General features: G+C 39.1%; 2 protein-coding genes across 2 annotated transcripts; one reads left to right on the forward strand and one right to left on the reverse strand.

Moving 5' to 3' along the window:
* Positions 1-9,656: 9,656 nt before the first annotated feature.
* Positions 9,657-15,878, forward strand: LOC117829188 (sialic acid-binding Ig-like lectin 12). Its single transcript, XM_034706779.1, has 7 exons — positions 9,657-9,726; positions 9,997-10,377; positions 12,196-12,501; positions 12,585-12,845; positions 13,365-13,449; positions 14,799-14,835; positions 15,534-15,878. Exons 1-7 carry the CDS (start codon positions 9,657-9,659, stop codon positions 15,690-15,692), a joined length of 1,299 nt encoding a protein of 432 aa, XP_034562670.1. The 3' UTR covers positions 15,693-15,878.
* Positions 15,879-18,833: 2,955 nt separating this feature from the next.
* Positions 18,834-21,884, reverse strand: LOC117829223 (sialic acid-binding Ig-like lectin 14). The gene is made up of 6 exons (XM_034706821.1): positions 21,815-21,884; positions 21,164-21,544; positions 20,731-21,036; positions 20,387-20,647; positions 20,049-20,136; positions 18,834-19,216 (listed from the first exon to the last, which is right to left on the reverse strand). Exons 1-6 carry the CDS (start codon positions 21,882-21,884, stop codon positions 19,165-19,167), a joined length of 1,158 nt encoding a protein of 385 aa, XP_034562712.1. The 3' UTR covers positions 18,834-19,164.
* Positions 21,885-23,743: the final 1,859 nt, after the last annotated feature.

Below are 23,743 nucleotides of genomic sequence, written 5' to 3' on the forward strand. Positions count from 1 at the left end.
TACGATGACTGATCTTTACTCACATGTTTGTGTCCCTCCAGCGGAGATAATTACCGTACATCTGCACAATGTTAGAGTACTAAAATATTAATGTACCGTGTGTTGTAGTTCACGATTTCACCTCTTGATGTCACTGTTGATACTTTACCCTGCAGATTAATTATCACCATATCTACATGATTTGTCATATTTAGGGCTCTAGCACCGCCTTAAGGATTGTTATTGTTCTTTAATTATTTCGTCTGCATCCTATACCTCAAACTTTGATGTCTCGCCATGAAACAGGAATTATTTACAGCTCCTTCATACAGTGTTCAATCTGTTTCAAATTGCATATATATGATCAAGGTCCATCCCTCAACATATTTATGGGCTCATTTACCTACTACAGCCATAGCGCCACCAACAGGAAATGCATAATACTGACCTTAACAAACGATCTTCCATCTGTCCCAAATTATACATGTTTGATCATGGACCCAGCGTGAACTCATCTACATATACATTGTGGTCATAGGATTAGCGCCACCTATTGAACACAAGTGGTATTTACTGTTATGAACTGCTTTTAAGATGCTTCAGATCACAACTTCTTCTGTATTGATCTGTGGGAAACAATCCTGCAGATGATCACTTCTTTTAAGTCATAGTCCCACCTACTGGTGAAAGTCAGTACTGCCATGTACTCTGTGCTTAAAATAGAAATGAATGCCTGCAGCATCAGCCAAGATGTTTATTAAACCTTCATTAAGTGCAGCACAGTAATGGCTGGTGCATAGGCAGATCCCGCTGCACATCAGGCGGTCGCTGCCTATCAGGCAGTGGCGACAGGTGTGCGAGGGCCCATTCAACGCTGCTTGTGGCTTTAATTTACCTTTAGGTTGCTGTTTGTCGATTAACGGGATTCCCTCTCAGCTGCTTGTAGAGAGGGAGGGCCTCATCTGTGGATGTGGAGCAAGATTTTTCCAGCTATAAGAAAGAGATGAATATGTTCCTCTGCTGGTATTTTCTGGTTAAGAAGGATGTAGTACTTAACGTTAGCGGGAGCAGATTCTTGGTGGTCGGTGAGTCCCATGCATAATGTTTTTCTGTCTCATGCTAAGCTGAGCAAACAGATTCCTGGTTATAGCATCATATTTACTGAATGGACATGGAGTGATATTAACTTTCTCAAGGGACTAGCATGTTTCCAGAAATGTTAGACTTTAGTAAAATGACGTAGAATCGAGGGGAAATAATTGACCTGTTGCTCATGGGCGATGATTGGAAAACTACTCCCCATAAGATTTGTGGAATAAAGACAAATAAGTTGGGGTTGTAATCTGAACATGATTTATTTTGAGTTTATCTCATGCATGGAGAAGAGTTCAAAAAATGTTCCCTAATTTAACAAAAGTAAAGACATCATAATCTTGACCAAAATTGGATTTAAGAGGTTTTCACGTGCCAACATCACCATGATGGATGCTGATCTCGACAGCCCAGACATCAGCCGTCCACAAGTCCTTCACAGACAAAAATGCCTTTTGGTTTGGAGTGAATATTGAAATCTGAACACTGACATAAGAGCCAGGCTCTGAGATGAGCACGGCTGAGGAATAAAATGCAGAATTCTGTCTATTCCATATCTGGTCAATTCATGCGTGTAGCTCTCCTTGAAGATGATGGATGTCTGCTGAGTCACTGCCACGGGCCAATCTCTGCCCTGCTCTGTGCATTAAAGCAGAAAATATTGCTGAGTTTGACCCACCGGCCATGATATAGGTTCACAGAAAGCTGATTTATTAACAAAGGAACTCGCTCAGGCAGGAGGAATCAATTTAATATTTATACATTGGAATACGGAGGTAGAGAGAACCTGTGATGAAGTGCAAAAGCAGCAATTCTTGAAAGTAAATATTTCAAGAAATAAGAATCCAAAGCATCATAAATATGTTGGTTTACTCAGCTAAGCTATCTCTGTAAATCAGATTTAATTGAAAGCTTGGTGTAAATCAGCTTCATGAACAAGGCAGGGGATTCAGAGTGATTCAGTAAGATGCGCGCTGAAATGAGTATTCAATTCAAATATCCTCCCTCTTATTCCTCTTTCTCTTTGGTGTGACACGAAGGTCATCGCAGGCTGTGAAGTGGACAGCCTGTCAGCAGAGAGGGCAGCCCAGGGAGTCACACAGGCAGGGGAGGAATCCAAATCAGCCTGGGGAGCTCAAGCCGAGGCCACAGAACTGAAAACTTCTTCTAAAGAGAGTGAGAGATGTCTGCTCTGATCTGAGCGGGGGGAAAGGATGGGCAGACTCCTCCTGCCTGCCTCCGGCCACCACCTCATTGACTTTGTAACCATTTGTGAAAATTATAAAGTCTGTAAATGGCACAATTATCCGCTACAGATGAAAACAACTGTGGAAAAGGAACATTAAATTCCTCGGTTACATTCCTCAGCGGAGTAATGGCATCTCTGAGCCAGGAAATATTACGAAGAAGCACCAAAGAGCAGCATAACACATTATGTCATTGTCTCCGATTTTACAAACCACTTCAGGGACCAGAAGGAGAAAAGTACTTTTAGCTTGTGGTCGGAAAAGAAACTGCCTTCCGCTTTCCAAGCCAGACTCGCATGTAGAAGTAATTTAAAAAGACCAAAACAGCACAAAATGGCTTGTGATTACGGGGAGTGATTAAGTCTTGAAGCAGGCTGCTGATAGAAATCCTTTTCATTCCTTATCTGTGCCTCAGTCTGTTGCTGCCTCTTTGTCTGTACTGCATCCATATCTCTCTGCTATCTGTCAAAGATTGCACAGTGAGTGCATCAAAATAAGCGTCAGTCAGTGTTGCTGATGAATGATAAAGAAGAGAATATTAAATGTTATATGGAGAGAGAGAGAGAGAGAGAGAAAGAGAGAGAGAGAGAGAGAGAGAGAGAGAGAGAGAGAGAGAGATAAAAGGATATGGAAGAAAGAAAAAGAAGGGAAAAAGACGTTGGTGGCATTCTGAACTTGCCAAAGTTGAACTCAAAGTCCACGAGCTCTGTCCGCTGCCTGCCGGGGCAGAAACATATTAATATTTGATGTGAGGTTATGTCTCTCTCTGAACATTATGGAGAGAGAGAAGGAGCCCTGTTGGCCCTGGAGTGTGGTCTCACAGTGAATTTTGAAGTCATAAATGGATGTTTCAAAACGGCAGCGCGTGTGGTGCTTTAAAGGCTCCTGAGAGGACCATAAATCATTTGGTCATACGTGCGCCTCTCTGGATCAAAGAGCTCTCTCAGCATCTCTGTAACACATTCTCTTCATCTCAAGTATGAAGTGTAAGCAGGGGGAGAAAAGAGCTTCATCGTGACATTTCAGTTCACTGTTTGAAATAACTCTGAGGTCTATGAACAGGGAGGTCCCATCAGACAGGCTTTTAACAGAAATATACAAGAAAGAAGGAAAGTGATCCTGTATTCCTGAAATGTTATGAATATTCTAATGTAGTTTCAAAACATGTAAGGGAAATTGAAAAAGCAATTAGCTCTAATACTGCCCATTATGTCTAGTAGTTTATTTGAATACGAACAATGTGCCAACACTTGGTGGCATGCTGTGGCTGTCCAAGGAAAAAACACAAACTCATATTTTGTTGGTGTTTGTGTGAGTGCCTCTTCAGCAGATTCCTCTCGCCTGCTGTTCTCTGGACTAACTTGCAGTTTGTTCACCGTTAGATTGACCAAACCTTGCTGAAGACTGTCCCCTTGTGGTTGAAATGATGTACTATGTCTCTACTCCAACACCAGAGCAATGGAACGAGCGTACTTCTTCATGAAAAGTCATATACAGATCAGAAAAGAAAAACGACACTGGAGAGTGATCAGCTGAATATTTGAAAGTGCCACATCTACATAATAAAGGGAAGTTATTGAGCTGGAATATGCCATGAAGTTCTTATTTGTGAATGCAAAATTTAAGATAACTTATTTTATATTTTATTTTATTAAAAATAAAGGAAAAAAAGAACTAATAATTAAACAAAGTAAAACAAAAACATCAAAACAGTAGGCAAAGAAATAAAATAAAATAATAATGACTAACAGAAATATAATAATAATAATAATAATAATAATAATAATAATAATAATAATAATAATAATAATAATAATAATAATGCAATGTGTAAGTAATGTAGTACTGTAGTAGTAGTTATAATTATACCGGACCAGAATCAGAGGATATCAGGCTCGAAAAGGAGGCAGAAGAGACTGTTTGCAACATTCAATGACCACACGAGACCAGAGATTATGAACTGGTACCTTGTATTTTTAGTAGAAAAAAATCTCAATCAAGTAAATAAACAAAAGTTCTCTATGCAGTTCAAATCACAAACAAAGTAATTCTTTTGTCACTCTTTTTCTTGGTTATAAACCTCTGAGTTATTTTAACTGCTTTCTATCTGAGACGGTGCACCCTTATAGTTCTGACTCTAACTCTCAATATTCTTATCCAACAGTATGGTAAGTAACAACATTCAACAGAATACCTTCTTAAATATTATCACTCCACAGACTGTTCCAACTTTTCAACAGTTCACTATTTCAGTAATAACAAATGAAGTTAAGGTGTTAACTTAAATTCGGGAGCAGGACCACGCCTAAACCACACCCTCAATCACCTGACAAGCCTACTTAAACGTAGCAAGACTACTCAACCGTTCGTCTGTTGCTCTTCAACCCGCCCTCCCTCACCTTGCTCTGCTTCAATTGCCCTTTTTTCTTACCCCTTACTACTCAACGCTCTTTTGTGCCCTTGTCTAATTCCAGGTACTGCCTGGGATCAAGATCAGCTCCGGCTAGGATAACGCTGAGACGTAATCCCCATCCTGAGTCTCCATCTGCTGGGCTATACGACGCACAATAAATCATTACATGTTCAAACTTATATTCTCGTGTGGCGTGGTCCTTGCTAGTGAAAATCACCATAAACACAATAATACACCATGTGAATAATATCACTATTCAGTCCATTCACTTAAATCAGTGACGGTAACGACTCAGTCCTTCCAAGAGTGCAAGAGTGGTGCTGGTTATGATGTTTACCCTACCACTGTGGCAGGAGAGGGGAAAGGCTCACAGTTTTTTGCTCCTCATCTCAGGGATCTTCAATCCAGGGATCTAGAGGTCTCTTCTGGGTTGGCTCGCCATCAATTTTAAACCGTCTCAGAAAACCTGACCTGCATGCATTGACATGGCCAGAAATGTTCATTAATCATTTGCATTTCTGATCTATCAGAAATTATTAATCCCTTTAACTTCTATAATAATATATACATACATTAATATAATGAATTCTGTACAATAAACATATTTTAAATGAATTTGTGTAAAATGAAACTAAATTTCTATTTTCTTTACCTGTTATCCACTTTAACTTAAATCAAAACACTGTTACATGACTAATAACCCATACAGCATTAACTTGAAACAATATTTGCATGTCTTCTGTTCTTGTTAAATCAGATTTACTATATCATGAAATGAAATACTTGACAAAACAAACGTATGTGGCTTCAATATCAAACTGTTCAGTTGATGTGAGAAAGTTGGATTTCATCATTTGTTAAACTGATCAAGGGAAAACACAAAGAGCAAAAACAAGAGTAAGGGTAAACAGAACACTTTCAAAGACCTTTACACTAAAAAGAGGAACAAAACAAGGGGATCCATTATCCCCACAAATGTTTGCACTATGTATAGAATCCTTAGCTGAACATATAAGGAACAATAAGAGAGTTAAAGGTCTCACTATAGAAGAAGAAGAACACACTTGAAACAGTGCGCATCCAACACTGCGTAAGACGGAGTGCTTGGTGGTACCCAAATAACTAACAAACTAATAAGTCAGTGTGTTTGCTGGTTAGCTTGTTAGGAACTAATTACTAATCAACTAAATAGTCAGTTTATAAGCTAGCTAAGGTGAGGAAGTACCCCCACTAACTAACTAACTAACTAACTAACTAACTAACTAACTAACTAACTAACTAACTAACTACCTAACCACCCACCCAACCAACTAACTAACTAAGAGCTCTGAGCTTCAACCATCGAAATGGGAGCTTGTACTGCCAGTGAGGTCCCAGATCCAGAACCCCTGTCCAGCGGAGGCCATGCTCGACGGTGGAAGCAGGGCACTGAAAGGAGGGTGTCAGCGTGATGCACAAACCCGGAACCTATGGAAAGCCATAGGAACCCGAGATCTCAGTCTGACACACACACACAGTCTCAACCCGGGAACTCCAGGTTCCACAGGGAGAAGAGCTCTCTACGACTCCTGGAGGTAGTGTTGACTGACTGTCATAGCTCACACGGGTCCTATTATTATTATAACCTCGGTTAAAAAAATGTATGACATCAAAAATAACGTCATCATTCTACATGCCGGTCTATGGAGGACTTGATCAATACAAACAGACAAAGACGATAACGCATCACAGCACGGTCTGGAACGCATGACACAAAGTGCAAAAGTTCAATTCAATTCAATTCAAAAAACTTTATTTGTCCCCGGGGGGCAATTTAAGGCACATATGAGCAGCATTGAATACAAAAATACAGACACTTAAATTATAAGGATTGTAAAAAAGAAAGAAAATAGTTATACAAAAAAAACACAAATTTACAGGCGACAGTATACCCACGAAAGTGTCTGGATTCAGTTTCTATCTACTGAAACAATTCCTCTGCACGCTAAAAACCTATGTGACTGTCCAAATGGAAAGAGATCATTTAGGCACAAAGCACAGCTGCGTCAAATCTTTCATTATTTCAAACTCAGGACACTTGTAAAGATTCTATATACAGTCTATGGTTTGAACCTATAAGACATGTATCTTATGAATGAAGAATATTGACAATAAAGTAAATAAAATAATGTTGACACATTGATCTCAAAGTTCATTACGAGACATTTGACAGATGTCTTACTTTCCTATTTTAATGAAGACTAACAGTTTCAGATGTCTGTTTAAATAAAAGTAGAAACTAAACTACATCTTTGTGTGGCTGATAAGGCTGCTTGAGAGAAGTGGTCCGATGTGAACTGATGAAGAAGTGGGAAGGTACATTTAACAGGGGAAGTATTTTTAAGTTTAACATTCATGTTTAACATTCATTTAACACTCAGTTTTTTATTATTATTATTATAATGATTTTATTTTATCTCACATGTTACCTCAGAGTCCATCAGGCCATCAGGTTTGGTGTCTGGGTTCAGTTCTAGTCTAAACCATAAGCTGCTTGTCACAACCTTACCTCAACTGTCTGTGTAAGACTGACACTTTCCCAAAAAGGGACGATGCCTCAGAGCTGACTTTCTGGTTCTCAGGGTGCCGGCACAAAGGATGAAGCATTCATCTGGCAGAGCTTTAAATGCAGTTCTGCAAACTGGAAACTGGGAAGACACGTGGAATTCACCTATCATCAGTGTTATACTCAAGAAGGGAAAGACCCAGCAGCATGTTCATCGTATAGAACAATATTTCTTCTTATTGTAGACCAAAATATATTCTCATCAATTATGGAAAACAGATTGTGAAACATATGACCCAGCTTAATTAACTCAGATCAAACAAATTCTTAAAAGTTCAGAATCTAAGTGATAATGTGCGTTGTACTCCTCATACACTTGATCACTCAATACAAATAAAGCATCATATGTTAACATTGACTTTAGACCCTGAAAAGCCTTTGATAGGGTGTCATGGCCTTTCTTATATGAAGTATGTGAGAAAGTTGGATTTCATCAAACATTTGTTAAACTGATCAAGGGAATACATAAAGAACAAAAACAAGAGTAAGGGTAAACAGAACGCTTTCAAGGACCTTTACACTAAAAAGAGGAACAAAACAGAGGGATGTATTATCCCCACAAATCTTTGCACTGTGTAGAACCCTTGGCTGAATGTATAAGGAACAATTAAAACAACAGGAGAGTTAAAGGTCTCACTATAGAGGAAGAAGAACACACACTTGAAACAGTGCGCATCAAACACTGCGTAAGACAGAGTGCTTGGTGATATCCAAAAACTGACAAACTTAAGAGTCAGTGTGTTTGCTGGTTAGCTCATTAGTAACTAAGTTACTAATAAACTAAATAGTCAGTTTGTAAGCTAGCTAAGGTGAGGAAGTACCCCCACTAACTAACTAACTAACTAACTAACTAACCACCCACCCAACTAACTAAGAGCTCTGAGCTTCAACCATCGAAATGGGAGCTTGCCCTGCCGGTGAGGTCCCGGATCCAGAACCCCTGTCCAGCAGAGGCCATGCTTGACGGTGGAAGCAGGGCACCGACAGGAGGGTGTCAGCGTGATGCACAGACCCGGAACCCGAGATCTCCGTCTGACACACACACACAGTCTCAACCCGGGAACTCCAGGTTCCACAGGGAGAAGAGCTCTCCACGACTCCCGGAGGGAGTGTGGACTGACTGTCATAGCTCACACGGGTCCTATTTATAACCTCGGTTGAAAAGCTTTATGACATCAAAAATAACGTCATCATTCTACATGCAGGTCTATGGAAGGACTTCATCAAAGACAAACAGAAAAAGACGATAACGGATCACAGAGCACGGTCTAGAATGCATGACGCAAAGTGCAATAGTGCCTGGATTCAGGTTCTATCCTCTGAAACAATTCCTCTGTATGCTAAAAACCAATGTGACTGTCCAAATGGAAAGAGATCATTTAGGCACAAAGCCCAGCTGCGTCAAAGCTTTCATTATTTCAAACTCAGGACACGTGTAAAGATTCTATATACAGTCTATGGTTTTAACCGATAAGACATGTATGAATAAAATAATGTTGAAGCATTTATCACAAAGTTCATTACGAGACATTTGACAGATGTCTTACTTTCCTATTTTAATGAAGACAAACAGTTTCAGATGTCTGTTTAAATAAAAGTAGAAACTAAACTACATCTGTGAGTGGCTGATAAGGCTTCTTCAGAGAAGTGGTTGGATGTGAACTGATGAAGAAGTGGGAAAGTACATTTAACAGGGGAAGTATCTTTAAGTTTAACAATCATGTTTAACATTCATTTCACACTCAGTTTTTTATTATTATTATTATAATGACTTTATTTTATCTCACATTTTCCTCATATTCTCATAAAACACCTCAGAGTTCATCAGGCCATCAGGTTTGGTGTCAGTAAAAAGAATTGAGAGTAAACAATAATCAGAGAAATAACTAAAGCTTGGGGGCCTCAACTGTTGTAGTGTGTGTTACTTAAATATCAGTCATTCTCACAGAGGACTGGGCTGAGTTCCAGTCTAAACCATTAACTGGTTGTTATCACCTCACCTCAACTTTCTGTTTGTCTGTCTGACACTTCCACTAAAAGGGAAAAAACATCAGAGTTGACTTCCTGGTTCTCAGTGTGCCAACATAAAGGATGAAGACTGGGTGTAACTCTGAATCTGAACACAGAGGTGAAGACTCATTTGAGGTGGACTTCTCTCTGATCCAGCTTCAGCTGACTTGTTTGGCGAGGAGGACCGGTTCTGCTGCTGAGGTTTGATCTTAATATTTGGTTGTTCATGATGAATACATTTTTTTTCAGCAGATGATTTGATCAAGATAATTTAAAAATTAAGATTAATGATGACTTTTTAATTCAGGTGATGAGTGTCACGTCATTCCTGTCAGTGAGCATGTCAGCCAACATGTTTCTGATTGTCCTCTTTGTGCCAGGTGAGCTGTTTATTCACTCACTTTCATTTAAAGCTGTTTATTATTTATAGTTTGAACTTCATGTAAACAAAGCAGAAAGAGGGGTGCAGATAAGTTTCTTCTTCCACATGTTCATGTCCTCACTGCAAAATGAAATGATTTATACTGATGATGTTAACAGGACTGGGAGAAAGAGCAGCATTTAACATACTACTTGTTAGTTTATCAGAAATACAAACTCTATGCTTTTATTTTACACAACATGATATTAACCATGACTCTGGTTTACAGGTGCTGTGACTGAATGTCCTAAATGGACACATCTCTTCATCTCTACACCTCAGAGGATGGAAGCTCTGAGTGGATCTTGTTTGCTGATCCCGTGTAACTTCAGCAGTAGTGGGAATACTGAGTTTGTCAAAACAAGAGAAATATTTGGACAGTGGTATAAAGAAAACCATCCTACATTCAGACCAAGCAATGTGGTTTTTAACAGTAGTGGGACAGTTCTCAAATATCCAATCAGCATAACTGGAGACCTGAAGGAGAATGACTGCACCACTCTGTTCTCCAACGTAAATGCAACATTTAACGGCATTTACTACTTCAGAATCATGAACTGGCCATTCATGGCAGCAGCTATATGTGATCCTCTGAACATAACAGTGAGAGGTAAGATCATTTTGTTGTCTTTCCCTCAGGCTGTGACTTTATTGTGACAGAAGTGAGATCAATTTATGCTTTGTCTGAGCAAGACCCTGTTTAACTTGGGGCTATTTTTCATTGAACATTCAGCTGCTAGTAACTTTAATGGGACAGGAAGAGTTCAAGTAAGTGACATGCAGAGAGAGGAGAGAGAGGGAAAGACAGGATCCCAGTGTGTTAATCCCCCCAGCAGTCTAAGCCGTTAGCATCATAACTAAGAGCTGGTCCGAGCCTGATCCAGCTCTAACTATAAGCTTAATAGTTAGGACGATGGTTTAGCTGAAGAAACTGCTGAAACCAATTCAGGTAGGTAAATGAGTGAAAAACAGTCTAGGTATATATCTGGTTTTAAAGTCGTTTCCATGATCTCACTGTTAGTAAAGGGTCCTAAAGTTAAGGGTAAGAGGTTACTAATTTGATCTCTAATCTTTAAGATTAGATCATTAAAGAAGCTCATGAAGTCATCACTGCTGACGGCTAAAGGAATACACGGCTCAATGGAGCTATGACTGTCTGTCAGCCTGGCTACAGTGATGAAGAGGAATCCAGGGTTGTTTTTATTCTCTTCTAATAGAGAGGAGGAGTAGGCAGCTCGAGCATGCTACAGGGCCTTCCTATATTTATTAAGACTATCTTTCCAAAGTGAGCAGGTTTCAGTTGTTTTATTGGAGCGCCATAATCTTTCAAGTTTTCTAGTTTGTTTCAGTTCACGGGTTTGAGCATTATACCACAGAGCTAGCATCTGTCTAATAGTCTTCTGTTTAAGGGGAGCGATCAGGTCCAGGGTAACCTGCAGAGAACCTGTAGTATCATCTACAAACTGATCCAGCTGAGAGGGACTGGTGCTAGCATACAAACTTTCAGCTAAGGTTCGACAAAATCCGGAATTTAAAGCAGCAGGGATAGCCTCTTTGAACTTAGCTACGGCACTATCAGACAAGTTTCTGGTTAGTATGTCTTTGTTACCTGGAGTAGAAGCTGATAGGAGGAAATCAAAAGTTACTAAAAAGTGATCTGATAGAAGAGGATTCTGTGGGAAGACTGAAAAGTCCTCTATTTCAAAGCCATAAGCCAGAACAAGACGGAGGGTGTGATTGAAACGGTAAGTAGGTTTGTTTACAACCTGTGAGAAGCCAATTGAGTCTAGCAGGGACATGAACGCAATGCTAAGGCTGTCATTATGAATACAACATTAACGTCTACATGAATATTAAAGTCACCCACAATGACTGTTTTATCTGAGCTGAGGACTAGATAAAAACTCTGAAAATTCAGATAAAAATCCAGAGTACGGGTCAGGAGGGCGGGAAAGTATAACAAATAAAACTGGTCGTACAGTTCTAGAAGCTGGATGGGGAAAGCTGAGAACAAGGCCTTCAAAAGAGCTATAGCTTAGTTTGGGTCTAGGGTTAATTTGAAAACTAGAATTAAAAATTGCTGCCACTCCACCACCTCGGCCAGTTACTCAAGGGTTATGAGCATTAAGGTGACAATGAGGAGTAGCTTCATTTAAACTAAGGTATTCATTCTCACACAGCCAGGTTTCAGTGAGTGAGAATAAATCAATGTGATAATCTGAAATAATCTCATTTATTAAAACAGCTTTATAAGCAGGTGATCTAATATTCAATAAACCACATTAAATGTAATGTCAGAATTAAAGTGTCCAGTATCATTCATGGAGAAGCAGAAAAACACATGTTTTACTGTTGATGTATGTATTTACATTTATATCCTTAGTTTATTCTCAGAATGTTTGTCTCTATGATAAATCTTAACCCACAGATTCTCCTCGGAGCCCCAGAATAGAGATCCCAGGAGACCTGAAGGAGGAGGAGTCTGTCACTATAACCTGCTCAGCTCTCACTCCCTGTCCACACTCTCCTCCTAAACTCACCCTGAGTCTCCAAAGAGACTCTTTCAGCAACACAGAGGAAAACACAGATGGAACCTTTACAACTAAAATCCAGGAGAGCATCACTCTGTCAGACCACCATGATGGATACAACATCACCTGTTCTGCCACATATCCTGGTAATGAAGGCGGAGCTGTGAGGACACCAGAGGAGACAAAGACTCTCAGTGTTTCATGTGAGACAACCAGAGTTTGATATTGACTCCTGGCAGAATATGATGATTTATGAGATGTCAGTTTATCTTTCTTTTTTCCTCAGATGCTCCTAAAAACACCTCAGTGTCCATCAGTCCATCAGATTTGGTGTCAGCAGGTACCCTGGTTGACCTGACCTGCTCCAGCAGAGCCAAGCCTCCTGTCAGCAGGTTCACCTGGTTCAGGATCAGCAACAACAGAACTGTGATCGTATCTGAAGGAGAGTTTTACAGCTTTAATGTGACTGAAGGAGGAGTTTATTACTGTGTGGCCACAAATTATCTTGGTGAAGGAAAGTCCTCAGATATCCACCTGCATATCAAAGGTAAGCACATAACTGTGATAAAGTTGGAAAGAGTTCCAGTTATCTTTGGATGAAGTATTTTAAGCAATAGTGTTTATATGCAGGATGAGAAATAATTTAGTGAGAGAAAGTGTTGGACAGAGGAAAACTCACTAAAATGTAGAACCTTAAAAAAGGGCTGAAACCACAAGAATCAATGAGTAAAAGTGAGACTTGAAGACTTCTCCTGAGAGTTACAGATTCATTATTGTACTGCTTAAAGCTTCTCTGAAGGACTTTTATGTTGTCTATCTTTGTTCCTCAGATGCTCCTAAAAACACCTTAGTGTCAATCAGTCCATCAGGTTCGGTGTCAGCAGTGTTATCTTTTGTCTTTTATCCTAAACTGCTGCTGAGTAGCTCTTCTCGTTTGTTTGTTTGTTTGTTTGTCTCTTATTTTAGTTTAAATGGTTCTCATACAGTTGGCTTCAGTAGAGCTTTTAAATATTGTAATTCCTCCCCTTGCTTCCTTCACTCACTTCAATGTGTTTTTCTATTCTAGCAGTGAGCTCTTTTCGCTCTCTTCTGTGGGGTTCAGCTGTCGGAGGGATCGTTGTTCTCCTCATCTGCCTTGCTGTGTGTGTGTGGTAAGTTTCACTAAACTAAGTTATCCAGGGAACAGATGAGTATAAAATTATGTTTTCTCTTTTTCATTCAGCACCAACAAAAAGAAGCTTTCTTCACATTCTTGTCTTTGACCGAACTCTTATTTTCTCTGAGTTTCATGAAGTTTCTTTCTGAAGCAGCTTTAAGAAGCTTCTTCTAGACTACGTCAGGATTTGGATGTTGTTGTTTTTTGCACACATTGGGCCTCATTCACCAACCCTTCTTAAGAACATATTAGTTCTTAAAACCCACATAGTATGTTTTAAGAAGATTCTGACATTCACCAAAGTTTCCTTATCTGGGATTTGTTCTTAACACAATCTAAGAACAGTCTAGAGCACTGTGACACACATCTGAGTGCTGACATGAGTGAACCTGTTGGATTTTTTCCTTCATTTAGCACCTTTATATCATTAAATACTTTTCTGAATACATGATTTAAAAGTGTAATTAATTGTTGAAATGTTATTTCAGTCATGCAATGTTTGCTTTAAACTGCAAAATGTTATTTATGAATATGTGAAGAATTATTAAAATATCAGATCAGAATTAACTGTTCAGATACCTAGACTTAGAAACATGAAACATTAAATGTTAAAGTAATATATGCTAAGATTGCATAAGACAATAACATAAGCTACAGTTTAAATACAAATATATGGTTTAGTGAAATTCCCACCCATACATGACTTACATTTATACACAGGTTATTAATGACTGATCTGTCACATATCAATCATTTTAAAGCTTTCAGAACACAATCAGTCAAAACGTATCAATAACTTTTGAGGAAGTCGAGATGAGTGTCTTCTGTCTCAGGAAATGTTTCCTTCAGATTTGAGATCAAACTTTTTATTTCCCTTCATCTGCTGTGCGTTATTTTCTTGTTAAAACGTTTATATTAGTTTATATTCACTACTGAGGCCACAAAGTATAATAACAAAGCTAACCTGTTTGTGTTTCACTTCCAGCAGCTCTGCCTCCGTTTCGGATTAACAAAATTATCTAGTTTAATTGGTTTATAGTTTAATTTGCACTCCCGATGTCTCTCTCTTCCTCTCACGCGCCTGTGTGATTTCTGTGTGGCCCTGCAGTGTCATGCCCTTATATGGGCATTTAAGGGGAGTACAACTTTGCTAATTAGGACCATCGAGCACAAGCTTCAAACTTGCAGTTTAAGAGGCGTTCATGAATGTGCCGTAGACTTCTGTGAGAAACGTTCTTCAGAATAAATGTAAGAACAATCTGAAGAGGATGTTGGTGAATGAGACCCAGTGAGATCTGCCTCATTAATCTGCCTCAGTATAAATATGATATCTCTGTCTTCCAGGCGGATTAAGTCAAAGCATCATCCTCCACAGACTCAGGTGAGATATTATTAAAGTGTATTCACAGAGCTGAACTGTGTGTTTGAGGTCTTCAGATCTGTTTATTGTGTTCTGATGTGTGAAAGCCAGAGCTTTGACTTGAGGTAGAGGACATTTTAGAGGTTCTCTGTTTTGTGGCACATTTAGAAATCCATCCAGAGTGTAGAAGCAGCTTGTTGCATCACTCTAACACTGTGGTTAGAAACTGTGAGCAGAACACAACTTCTTGTTGGTTGAATCTGTTTAAAGGGTTTAGATAAAGGAGGAACAACAGCACTTTAAAATCTGTAACTTGACACCAGTGTGAAGGAGTAGTTTAAAGAGTTTAACTCAGAACTGACCAAAGGACTGAATGAATCCTTGCTCAGTCTTTGAGTTTTTATTCTGTAGTTCTTGAATTAAGCTGGAAAATTAAGTTGTGATTTTTACATTCTAGTTTAGACAGAGGAGAGTTGCATTCATAGTATTTACTGTGAGTAATGATAAGGTGAGTCTCTGGGTCACTGTCATTGGGTTTGGCTGTTATAGTTCTTATACACAGTGTTTGTGTCTGATATGGACATGTGAAGGCATATACAGGTTGAACAAAGAAGGGCCATGAATCTCACCCTGGGGGTCTCCACTCAGAATAAATATCACTTTGGGAAACAACACAGCACCCACCCTCCTGAAAGTTTCTTCTTCTATGTATTTTTCAGAGTCAAAGAGATGATATGCTGACTCTTCAACAGCCAGCAAGCCAATCAGAGGACACCATCCATTATGGAGAGATCCACTTCTCTGTGAGGAGACCTGAACCTCTCTCTGTCTTGGTGCAGGACAGTGGACAGGAACAGGAACAGGACTCAGTGTACTGAAGTATCTGATAGTTAATAAGTAACTGACGTAAAACAAGTCAAGGAGAAACCTATGTTCTCCCAGACTTTCAAGGAAATTAGATTGAGACCCCCTTCCAATTTAGCGACATGCATGGATAAGTTTTGTAACCCTAAGGCTAGCAGAGCCCAGGAGGGTAAAATAGATAACTAGAGATCAAGATAAGTTTGGGCTTTGCAGTAGGCTATGTCATTGGTTGACAGACCTATAAAAGGTGCTGGTCAACAGCATTCTGGGAGTCAGCAGATTTGCAGAGCTGTTCTCCCAAGCATTCCGGGTGCTTGTTCGATACTGGTATTGTTTTCTTGTAATAAACGTATTACTATGCAAGCAAGCCAGTGTCACGAAGATTCCTTCTGCATCTACACATCACGGGCGGTCAAGATACAACAGTACGCACAGGTCAAAGTGTCCCAGCCAGCAAGCAGCGTAACACAGACTGAAGACAGCAGCCCAGAGGATCTCTACGCTCAAGTTGAGAAACAATGAGGATCTGTTCATGGCAGCACAAAGAGACCCTAGAAACCAGTAAATGATCCATTTCTATTTTTAAAGAGTCAAATCATGAGCCAAGTTATCTGAAGACACTTCACAAAAAGAGCAGATCTCTTTATCATCCATCCAACATCTCATTTACACACAAACCCTGATCTACCTTCACATGATGACAGTTTAGTGGTGGACCTGTGTGTTTGCCTAGCTTTATTATCACTGCTTGCCTGGGCTGGCTGAGCTCCTGGAATATTTAGATCTCATGTGATTTATTTATAAAGGGACCATGTACAATATTCAATATTGTCTGCATGAGGCAAAGTTGAGTTACTGTTTATTAATGACTGTTTATTGATTTAATTAACGTTAGTGCTGATGAAGAAATGCTTATGGTAAAGCGTAGGAAATTAGTTCCTTTTTTGGTGAAGAGGTTTTGAGTCACTGTCCCTTTAAGATAGAGTTGTGTGTTGTTCACAGACAGTAGGTGGAGTCAGTGGAGGCTGGACTAGCTGTGGAGTCACACATGTTGTGTTATGCTATCTTTTTAGTTTGAAATCCAGCATCGTCTATCAAATATTTGGTATGTGACACCTTTGGAATAAAGTTGTTAGTTGTTTACACTCTACACTCTAGAACAGATTGCAGTTTTGTCTGCTTCATTAATGTTCCCATGTGATGCATGGTACCAGAGTTAGCTTAAAGCTAATCTACACCTGCAGTCTCTTGGATTGTTTTGGTTGACTTTCAGTTAATGTGAATAACTACACGAGGGTTGGGTCATGTTTATAGCCAGACTCCAAAATCAGTCATCGATTACTGATCACATGATCAGTTCATATTTGTTCTAACCTTTTTATGATGTATGTAGGAATCTGTATAAATCAAATGTGTCTGATGAAGAGTTGTAAAACATATATCAGTCAGTGATCATACATTACAGTGAGTTTGACAGCAGAGGCGGCTCTGCAGTCACATTACCAGGGTTGACTGGAGTTTCATTTAAATTGTGTATATCTTAATATGCTCCAATGTTTGACAAGGCTTTTAAAATCTCATTAACCTATTGTGTACCAATGTTCATACTGATCTAGTGTTCCACATTTTATTTTGTACTTCAATGAGACAAAGTTTTTGTCTTGAAGATATTTATTCATTGCTGAGTAATAAACCTTGGCTCCTAAAAATACATAATAATCTCAGCTGCATTTATTGGTCCAACATTTCCACATATTGTGTTTAAACATCTCCTAAAATTAAGGAATTTAATCACAAACATTACAACAGATTTGAGTGTTTATAGTATCTTACTTTGAGGTTTAGGGTAGTTTATTGTTTGTAGATTTGTTGTGGTGTTTTTTGTTTTTGTTTGTTTACAATATGGTTTATTGTGGGGTCAGTTAATTATGTTATTTACAGGTCATGTGTTAGGGGCGGGGATATTCTATTCATTTAGGCCACCTGTTTTCTTTTGTTTGCAGGTGGAAGAGAGGGGGTGAGCTGGGTCTACCTACTTTTTGTTAACCGCTATTTTAGCTATATTCTTTTGATCATTTAAATTGTCTGTTTGTGGACTTTATCATGAGTTGATTTTCCTTTTTCGTTAATAAAAAGTTAAACATACTTTTTGTACATCAGTGATTTTTGCTCTTAGCGCGTCAGACACTTTTCTAGGCCCAACCTCAGCCTGAGAGGCTGAGGCTCTTTGTAGTCACTACAATAGTCTATGTCTTATTGGAACCAGTATATTGAGTAGTTTGAGCTCATTAGCTGCTCATTTGGAGAACACGCTCTATATGATGACATATGGATGCTCTAAGCTTTAGCTGCATCTTAAGTTCCTTAAAGTGGACTTAATTTTCAATGTATTTATATTAATATTAAGTTTGTACATTTGTCACTGTATTAATTACAAACCCATAAGCTTCATATATAATAAATATATGACATATATGATATGAAAATACTGAGAAAATGAACGTCTTCCTCTCTGTTCATAAAGTTCTCTACATGTTCTCTCTAAGCTTTGCTCAGAACATGGTCAGCTCACCTTTAACCTCTTCTCTTTCACTAAATTCAGTTCATTAGCTGCACTGGGATCAGCCTCATGCTGATCATGCAAACCAAACACACCTACAGAGATACCTTCTCCGTGAGTACACTTTCAAGAACAAACACACACAGGCTGCAGTTTGTTCCCTTTCACATGTCTTTCAATGAATGTGACTTTACCTCAAAGTTTGCTCCACAGTGCTGACTGAGTCATGTTTGTGAAGATGTGTTAGCACATGTAGAGGTTATATGACAGCTTTATTGTATGAAGGAGTTAAGCCCTGATTGGATGAATCCAGATGCTTTCAGGGGGAAGTAGGGAACATGTTGCAGACTACTTTTCCTGTCCTGCATCTTTACAAGCTTTAGATAATGTGAAACAAAGTGAGTCACCTATACCAGGAGTGTTTCTAAAGAAGCTGTAAATAGAGCCAATCAAAGAAAATGAGCGTATTAAGTTCAACACTCTTTTTTTATTTATTGAATAAGGAAAACAGGCTTTGGTGAAAACTTCAAATAATACATTAATACCCTCAAAGGTTGACTTTGTTGGAATCAAAGTTCTGAAGTTTCTTCTTCATCTCTTGTCTCACTTCATTCATCTTTCATTCTCATTGAAAAGAAACAGTTTCATTCACAAAGAAAACATCACTTAGAGAAACACACATGATAACACAAACACATCCATAAACCAGCACACTTCTGCACCATGTAAAGGTGAAGCTGCAGAATATTATCATTCAATTATGTGCCATGCAACAAAAACATGTGTCTTATTTCCTACTGATTATATCTGATCAATCTGCTGCAAGCTAACAACATTAAATATGTAAGAATAACAGGACAAAGAAATACAGCTATATTCTATATTAGGTCAAAATGATACTGAGGTCAACATCATCCTCTTCTCCTTCATGAAGCTTGAATCTCATGCGCTCTGTTGACAGTGTCAGCGTACACCTTCCTGAGAGAAGCAAACACACAGACAGAGTGGAGTCAGAAAGACAAACAGCAGCAGCACTTTGAGCTGATCTCAGTAAATCAGAGTTCATGAGAGATCAGGTTTCCTTTATGTCATTTGGCTCCAAACATTCTGGTCTCCTGTCACTGCTGTGGATGGAGGCATCATGGATATCTAAGTTCACACTGAAGGAACTTTTGATTTACTGTGTTGTTCAATCTTCAAAGATGGCTACCCAGAATCCTTTAGGGGCCGTATCCACTCAGTCATGTTTTTGTGCTGGCAGTGCCCACGACCTCAAGTTCAGAGCGCTTCTCACCAGGGGTTACTGGTGCTAGGTCACGAAAGATGTCCCGCATGACTACTGTTTCCTTCAATAGTGACGTTATGTCTGTTTTAAATGCTCTGTGTGCTTCATATTTGCTTTCATTCAACGACATTTTAACTAGAAACTGTAAAACTATTGATATAAATGATGTCAGAGCATCAGCTCTTTGAAATTATACCTCAAAAGTGTGATAACTTTTCTCCTGTGTACAGACCTCTGCCATTGTTGTTGACAAGGCTGATATCAGAAGCCCCGCCCCTTCTTGATTCTGATGGTTGGTGATCAGGAAGTGACATTGATGGACAGTGGTGTTCATAAAGCTGAACTGTTTTTAACTGAGGACGCTGAGTGCTTGAAACGCTGACTAATATTTGGTTTGAATAGAAAATAAGCGCTGCCCGCACAAAAAAAAAACGGCGTTAGTGAACACTGACCTTACTCTGCATGATGTCAAACTTTATTAAGTGTTTGGCTGCTAAAAATCATTTCACTGAAAGTTTGTCTCACCAATCAAAGATGACGATTGTACTGTAGAGAAGAACTATTCCCAGGACCTTGACTGTGATGTAGACAACAACCCTGAACTGTGAAGGATCTGTAACAACACAACATGCTTTATAATGTAATGTGTCTGAAACATCATGCACTGTAATATACTCTTTGTTCCTTCACATGTTAATGTTTTACTTTCAGAGGATTATTTTGCATAAACAAATACAGCTAATGAGCTTTATTAACAGGAGGCCATTACTAAGGCACAATTAAATACATAATACACATTAACAGATGAGAGTGGAGTACTGGGCTGACTTATATACAAATATTCAGTACAGTTCTTTATTTACCTGAAATACTCAAATGAATCCTTGAAGACATCTGAATACCAAGAGCATGGGTGGCCATGTAGTAATAAACTTCTCCTTCAGTCACATTAAAGCTGTAAAACTCTCCTTCAGATACGATCACAAGTCTGTTGTTGCGGATCCTGAACCAGATGAACCTGCTGACAGGAGGATTGGCTCTGCTGGAGCAAGTCAGGTTAACCAGGGTACCTGCTGACACCAAACCTGATGGACTGATGGACACTGAGGTGTGTTTAGGAGCATCTGAGGGAAAAAGAAAGATAAACTGACATCCCATAAATCATCATATTCTGCCTGGAGTCAATATCAAACTCTGGTTGTCTCACATGAAACACTGAGAGTCTTTGTCTCCTCTGCTGTCCTCACAGCTCCGCCTTCATTCACACGATATGTGGCAGAACAGGTGATGTTGTATCTGTCATGGTGGTCTGACAGAGTGATGCTCTCCTGGATTTTAGTTGTAAAGGTTCCATCTGTGTTTTCCTCTGTGTTGTTGAGAGAGTTTCTTTGGAGACTCCAGGTGAGTGTAGGAGGAGAGTGTGGACAGGGAGTGAGAGCTGAGCAGGTTATAGTGACAGACTCCTCCTCCTTCAGGTCTCCTGAGATCTCTATTCTGGGGCTCCGAGGAGAATCTGTGGGTTAGATGAAACAAAGGTTTACATGAAAACATCTTTTTAAATACTCAACGATCTGAGTTTGTCATTTCAAACACTGAAATTAAAGTTGATAATTGTTTTTAGAAAAGCAAAATGATCTTACCTCTCACTGTTATGTTCAGAGGATCACAGACAGCTGTTGCTCTGAATGGCTCGTTCATAATCCTGAAGTAGTAAATGCCTTTAAATGTTGCATCTACGTTGGAGAACAGAGTCGTGCAGTTTTTCTCCTTCAGGTCTCCAGTTATGCTGATTGGATATTTGAGAACTGTCCCACTACTGTTAAAAACCACATTGTGTGGACTGTCTGTAATTTCTTTTTCTTTTTTCCACAGTCCAAATATTTCTCTTGTGCTGTCAAAGTCATTTTCATATCTAGGGCTGAAGTTACACAGGATCAGCAAACAAGATCTACTCAGAGCTTCCATCTCTTTAGGTGAAGAGATGAAGACATTTGAATCTTCAGGACATTTAGTCAGAGCCCCTGTAAACCAGAGTTATGGTTAATATCATGTTGTGTAAAATAAAAGCATAGAGTTTGTATTTCTGATAAACTAAGAAGTAGTATGTTAAATGCTGCTCTTTCTCCCAGTCCTGTTAACAACATCAGTATCAATCATTTCATTTTGCAGTCAGGACATGAACATGTGGAAGAAGAAACTTATCTGCACCCCTCTTTCTGCTTTGTTTACATGAAGTTCAAACTCTAAATAATAAACAGCTTTAAATGAAATTGAGTGAATAAACAGCTCACCTGGCACAAAGAGGACAATCAGAAACATGTTGGCTGACATGCTCACTGACAGGAATGACATGACACTCATCACCTGAATTAAAAAAAGGAGCCTGATCATCATTTCTGAATTGTCTCCATCAAATCATCTGTGCTCAACAAAGTGCTCATTTTTTCTTCAAGAACATGGCTCAGTGGGTAGAGTCGGTCGTCTATCAATCAGAAGGTTGGCGGTTCAATCCCAGCTCCAGCAGTCAGATGCCGAAGTGTCCTTGAGCAAGACACTGAACCCCAAATTGCTCACTCTGTTGTTCAGAGGTGTGTGAATGTGAATGAATGAGATTAGCTAACACTGATGGTCCCTCACTACATAGCAGTCTCTACCATCAGTGAGTGAATGGGTATGAATGGGTGAATGTGACAAGTAGTGTAAAAGTGCTTTGAGTGGTCAAACAGACTAGAAAAGCACTATATAAGTACAAGTCCATTTACCAAAACACCTCATGTTTCTGACTTCATCATAAACAACCAAATATTAAGATCAAACCTCAGCAGCAGAACCAGTCCTCCTCACCAAACAAGTCAGCTGAAGCTGGATCAGAGAGAAGTCTTCCTCAAATGAGTCATCACCTCTCTGTTCAGACTCAGAGTTACACCCATCCTTTGTGCTGGCATCCTGAGAACCAGGAAGTCCACTCTGATGCTTCTTCCTTTTGTGAGAAGGTGGCAGTGTTAGATAGAGTGCTGAGATTAGGAGGTGACAACCAGCTATTGGTTTAGACTAGAACTGAACCCAGTCCTGACACCAAACCTGATGGCCTGGTGGACTCTGAGGTGTTTTAGGAGAATATGAGGAACATGTGAGATAAAATAAAATCATTATAACAATAATAAAAAACTGAGATCATATGAATGTTAAACTTAAAAATACTTCTCCTGTTAAATGTACTTTCCCAATTATTCATCAGTTCACATTAACCACTCTCATGCAGCCTTATCAGCCACTCACAGATGTAGTTTAGTTTCTACTTTTATTTAAACGCTTCAACCTTAATTTATTTACTTTATTGTGTCAATATTCTTCATTTATAGGATACATGTCTTATAGGTTCAAACCATTTTAACATGTTTTTTTTTACTTTTGTTACCCTCCGACCGGACAAGATAACAAATAAAAATGAAACAATGATAACAACAAAACAACAATAATTATGAGAGTGTGAGATGCTTATAAGAACAGGTATATAGATATCACCAAACATAGTTCATGTATTCATATAAATCCAAAATAGTCGAATATTCAACAATTTGTTCTAGAGAGCCTTATTGTCATGGACACTGCTGGAGCAGCCTGCTCCTCCTAGCCCCACCCCCTCTGCTCTCTCCTGATCACACACACCTGCAACCTGTTGGTAATCACCTCTGGTATATAAGCCAGCCAGTTCCATTGCTGGTTGCCAGATTGTTATGTGTGCTCTTGCCTGCTGTGTGTTTTGGCCTGCTGTGTGTTCTGTTATCTCCTTGGAAATTCGACCACTGCCTGTTGGCCTGTTTTTGGATTTGCCTGTCTTGGATAAATCCACCTTCTTCCTTAAATCTGCTCTTGGGTCCTTCCTGAACTGTGACACTTATTCGACTGCCAATCACATAGTGGAAATCCTGCATATGAAACGCAGATCATTCCATTCAAACTATGGGGATGCTCAATGTCTAATTCTATATCATTTTCCTGTTTCCGTATAAATCATGTCTCATATAGCCTGATATGATATAAATATAAACTTACTAATACTTACTGTAATTCTGAAAATTGCTTTTGAAGTGTTAAATCTTCTTAAGGTGGTGATTAAATCTCACCTGGTTATTAAAGGTGGACTCTCCTATTTAGCAGGACCAGTGTAGCAGTGATGCCTCAGCTGGCCTTTAAATCTTTTTAGGTTCATAGCAGCT

Source organism: Notolabrus celidotus, chromosome 17, assembly GCF_009762535.1.
Source record: "Notolabrus celidotus isolate fNotCel1 chromosome 17, fNotCel1.pri, whole genome shotgun sequence".
NCBI lineage: Eukaryota > Metazoa > Chordata > Actinopteri > Labriformes > Labridae > Notolabrus > Notolabrus celidotus.

Excerpts from the sequence above, each read along its gene's own strand:
- LOC117829188 (XM_034706779.1), top strand. The coding sequence starts at position 9,657 with ATGAGTGTCACGTCATTCCTGTCAGTGAGCATGTCAGCCAACATGTTT. Across the intron at positions 10,378-12,195 it reads TCTGAACATAACAGTGAGAG|ATTCTCCTCGGAGCCCCAGA; the intron begins GTAAGATCATTT and ends CTTAACCCACAG. Across the intron at positions 14,836-15,533 it reads ATCATCCTCCACAGACTCAG|AGTCAAAGAGATGATATGCT; the intron begins GTGAGATATTAT and ends TGTATTTTTCAG.
- LOC117829223 (XM_034706821.1), bottom strand. The coding sequence starts at position 21,884 with ATGAGTGTCATGTCATTCCTGTCAGTGAGCATGTCAGCCAACATGTTT. Across the intron at positions 20,648-20,730 it reads AAAGACTCTCAGTGTTTCAT|ATGCTCCTAAACACACCTCA; the intron begins GTGAGACAACCA and ends TTTTTCCCTCAG. Across the intron at positions 20,137-20,386 it reads GATTCATTTGAGTATTTCAG|ATCCTTCACAGTTCAGGGTT; the intron begins GTAAATAAAGAA and ends GTGTTGTTACAG.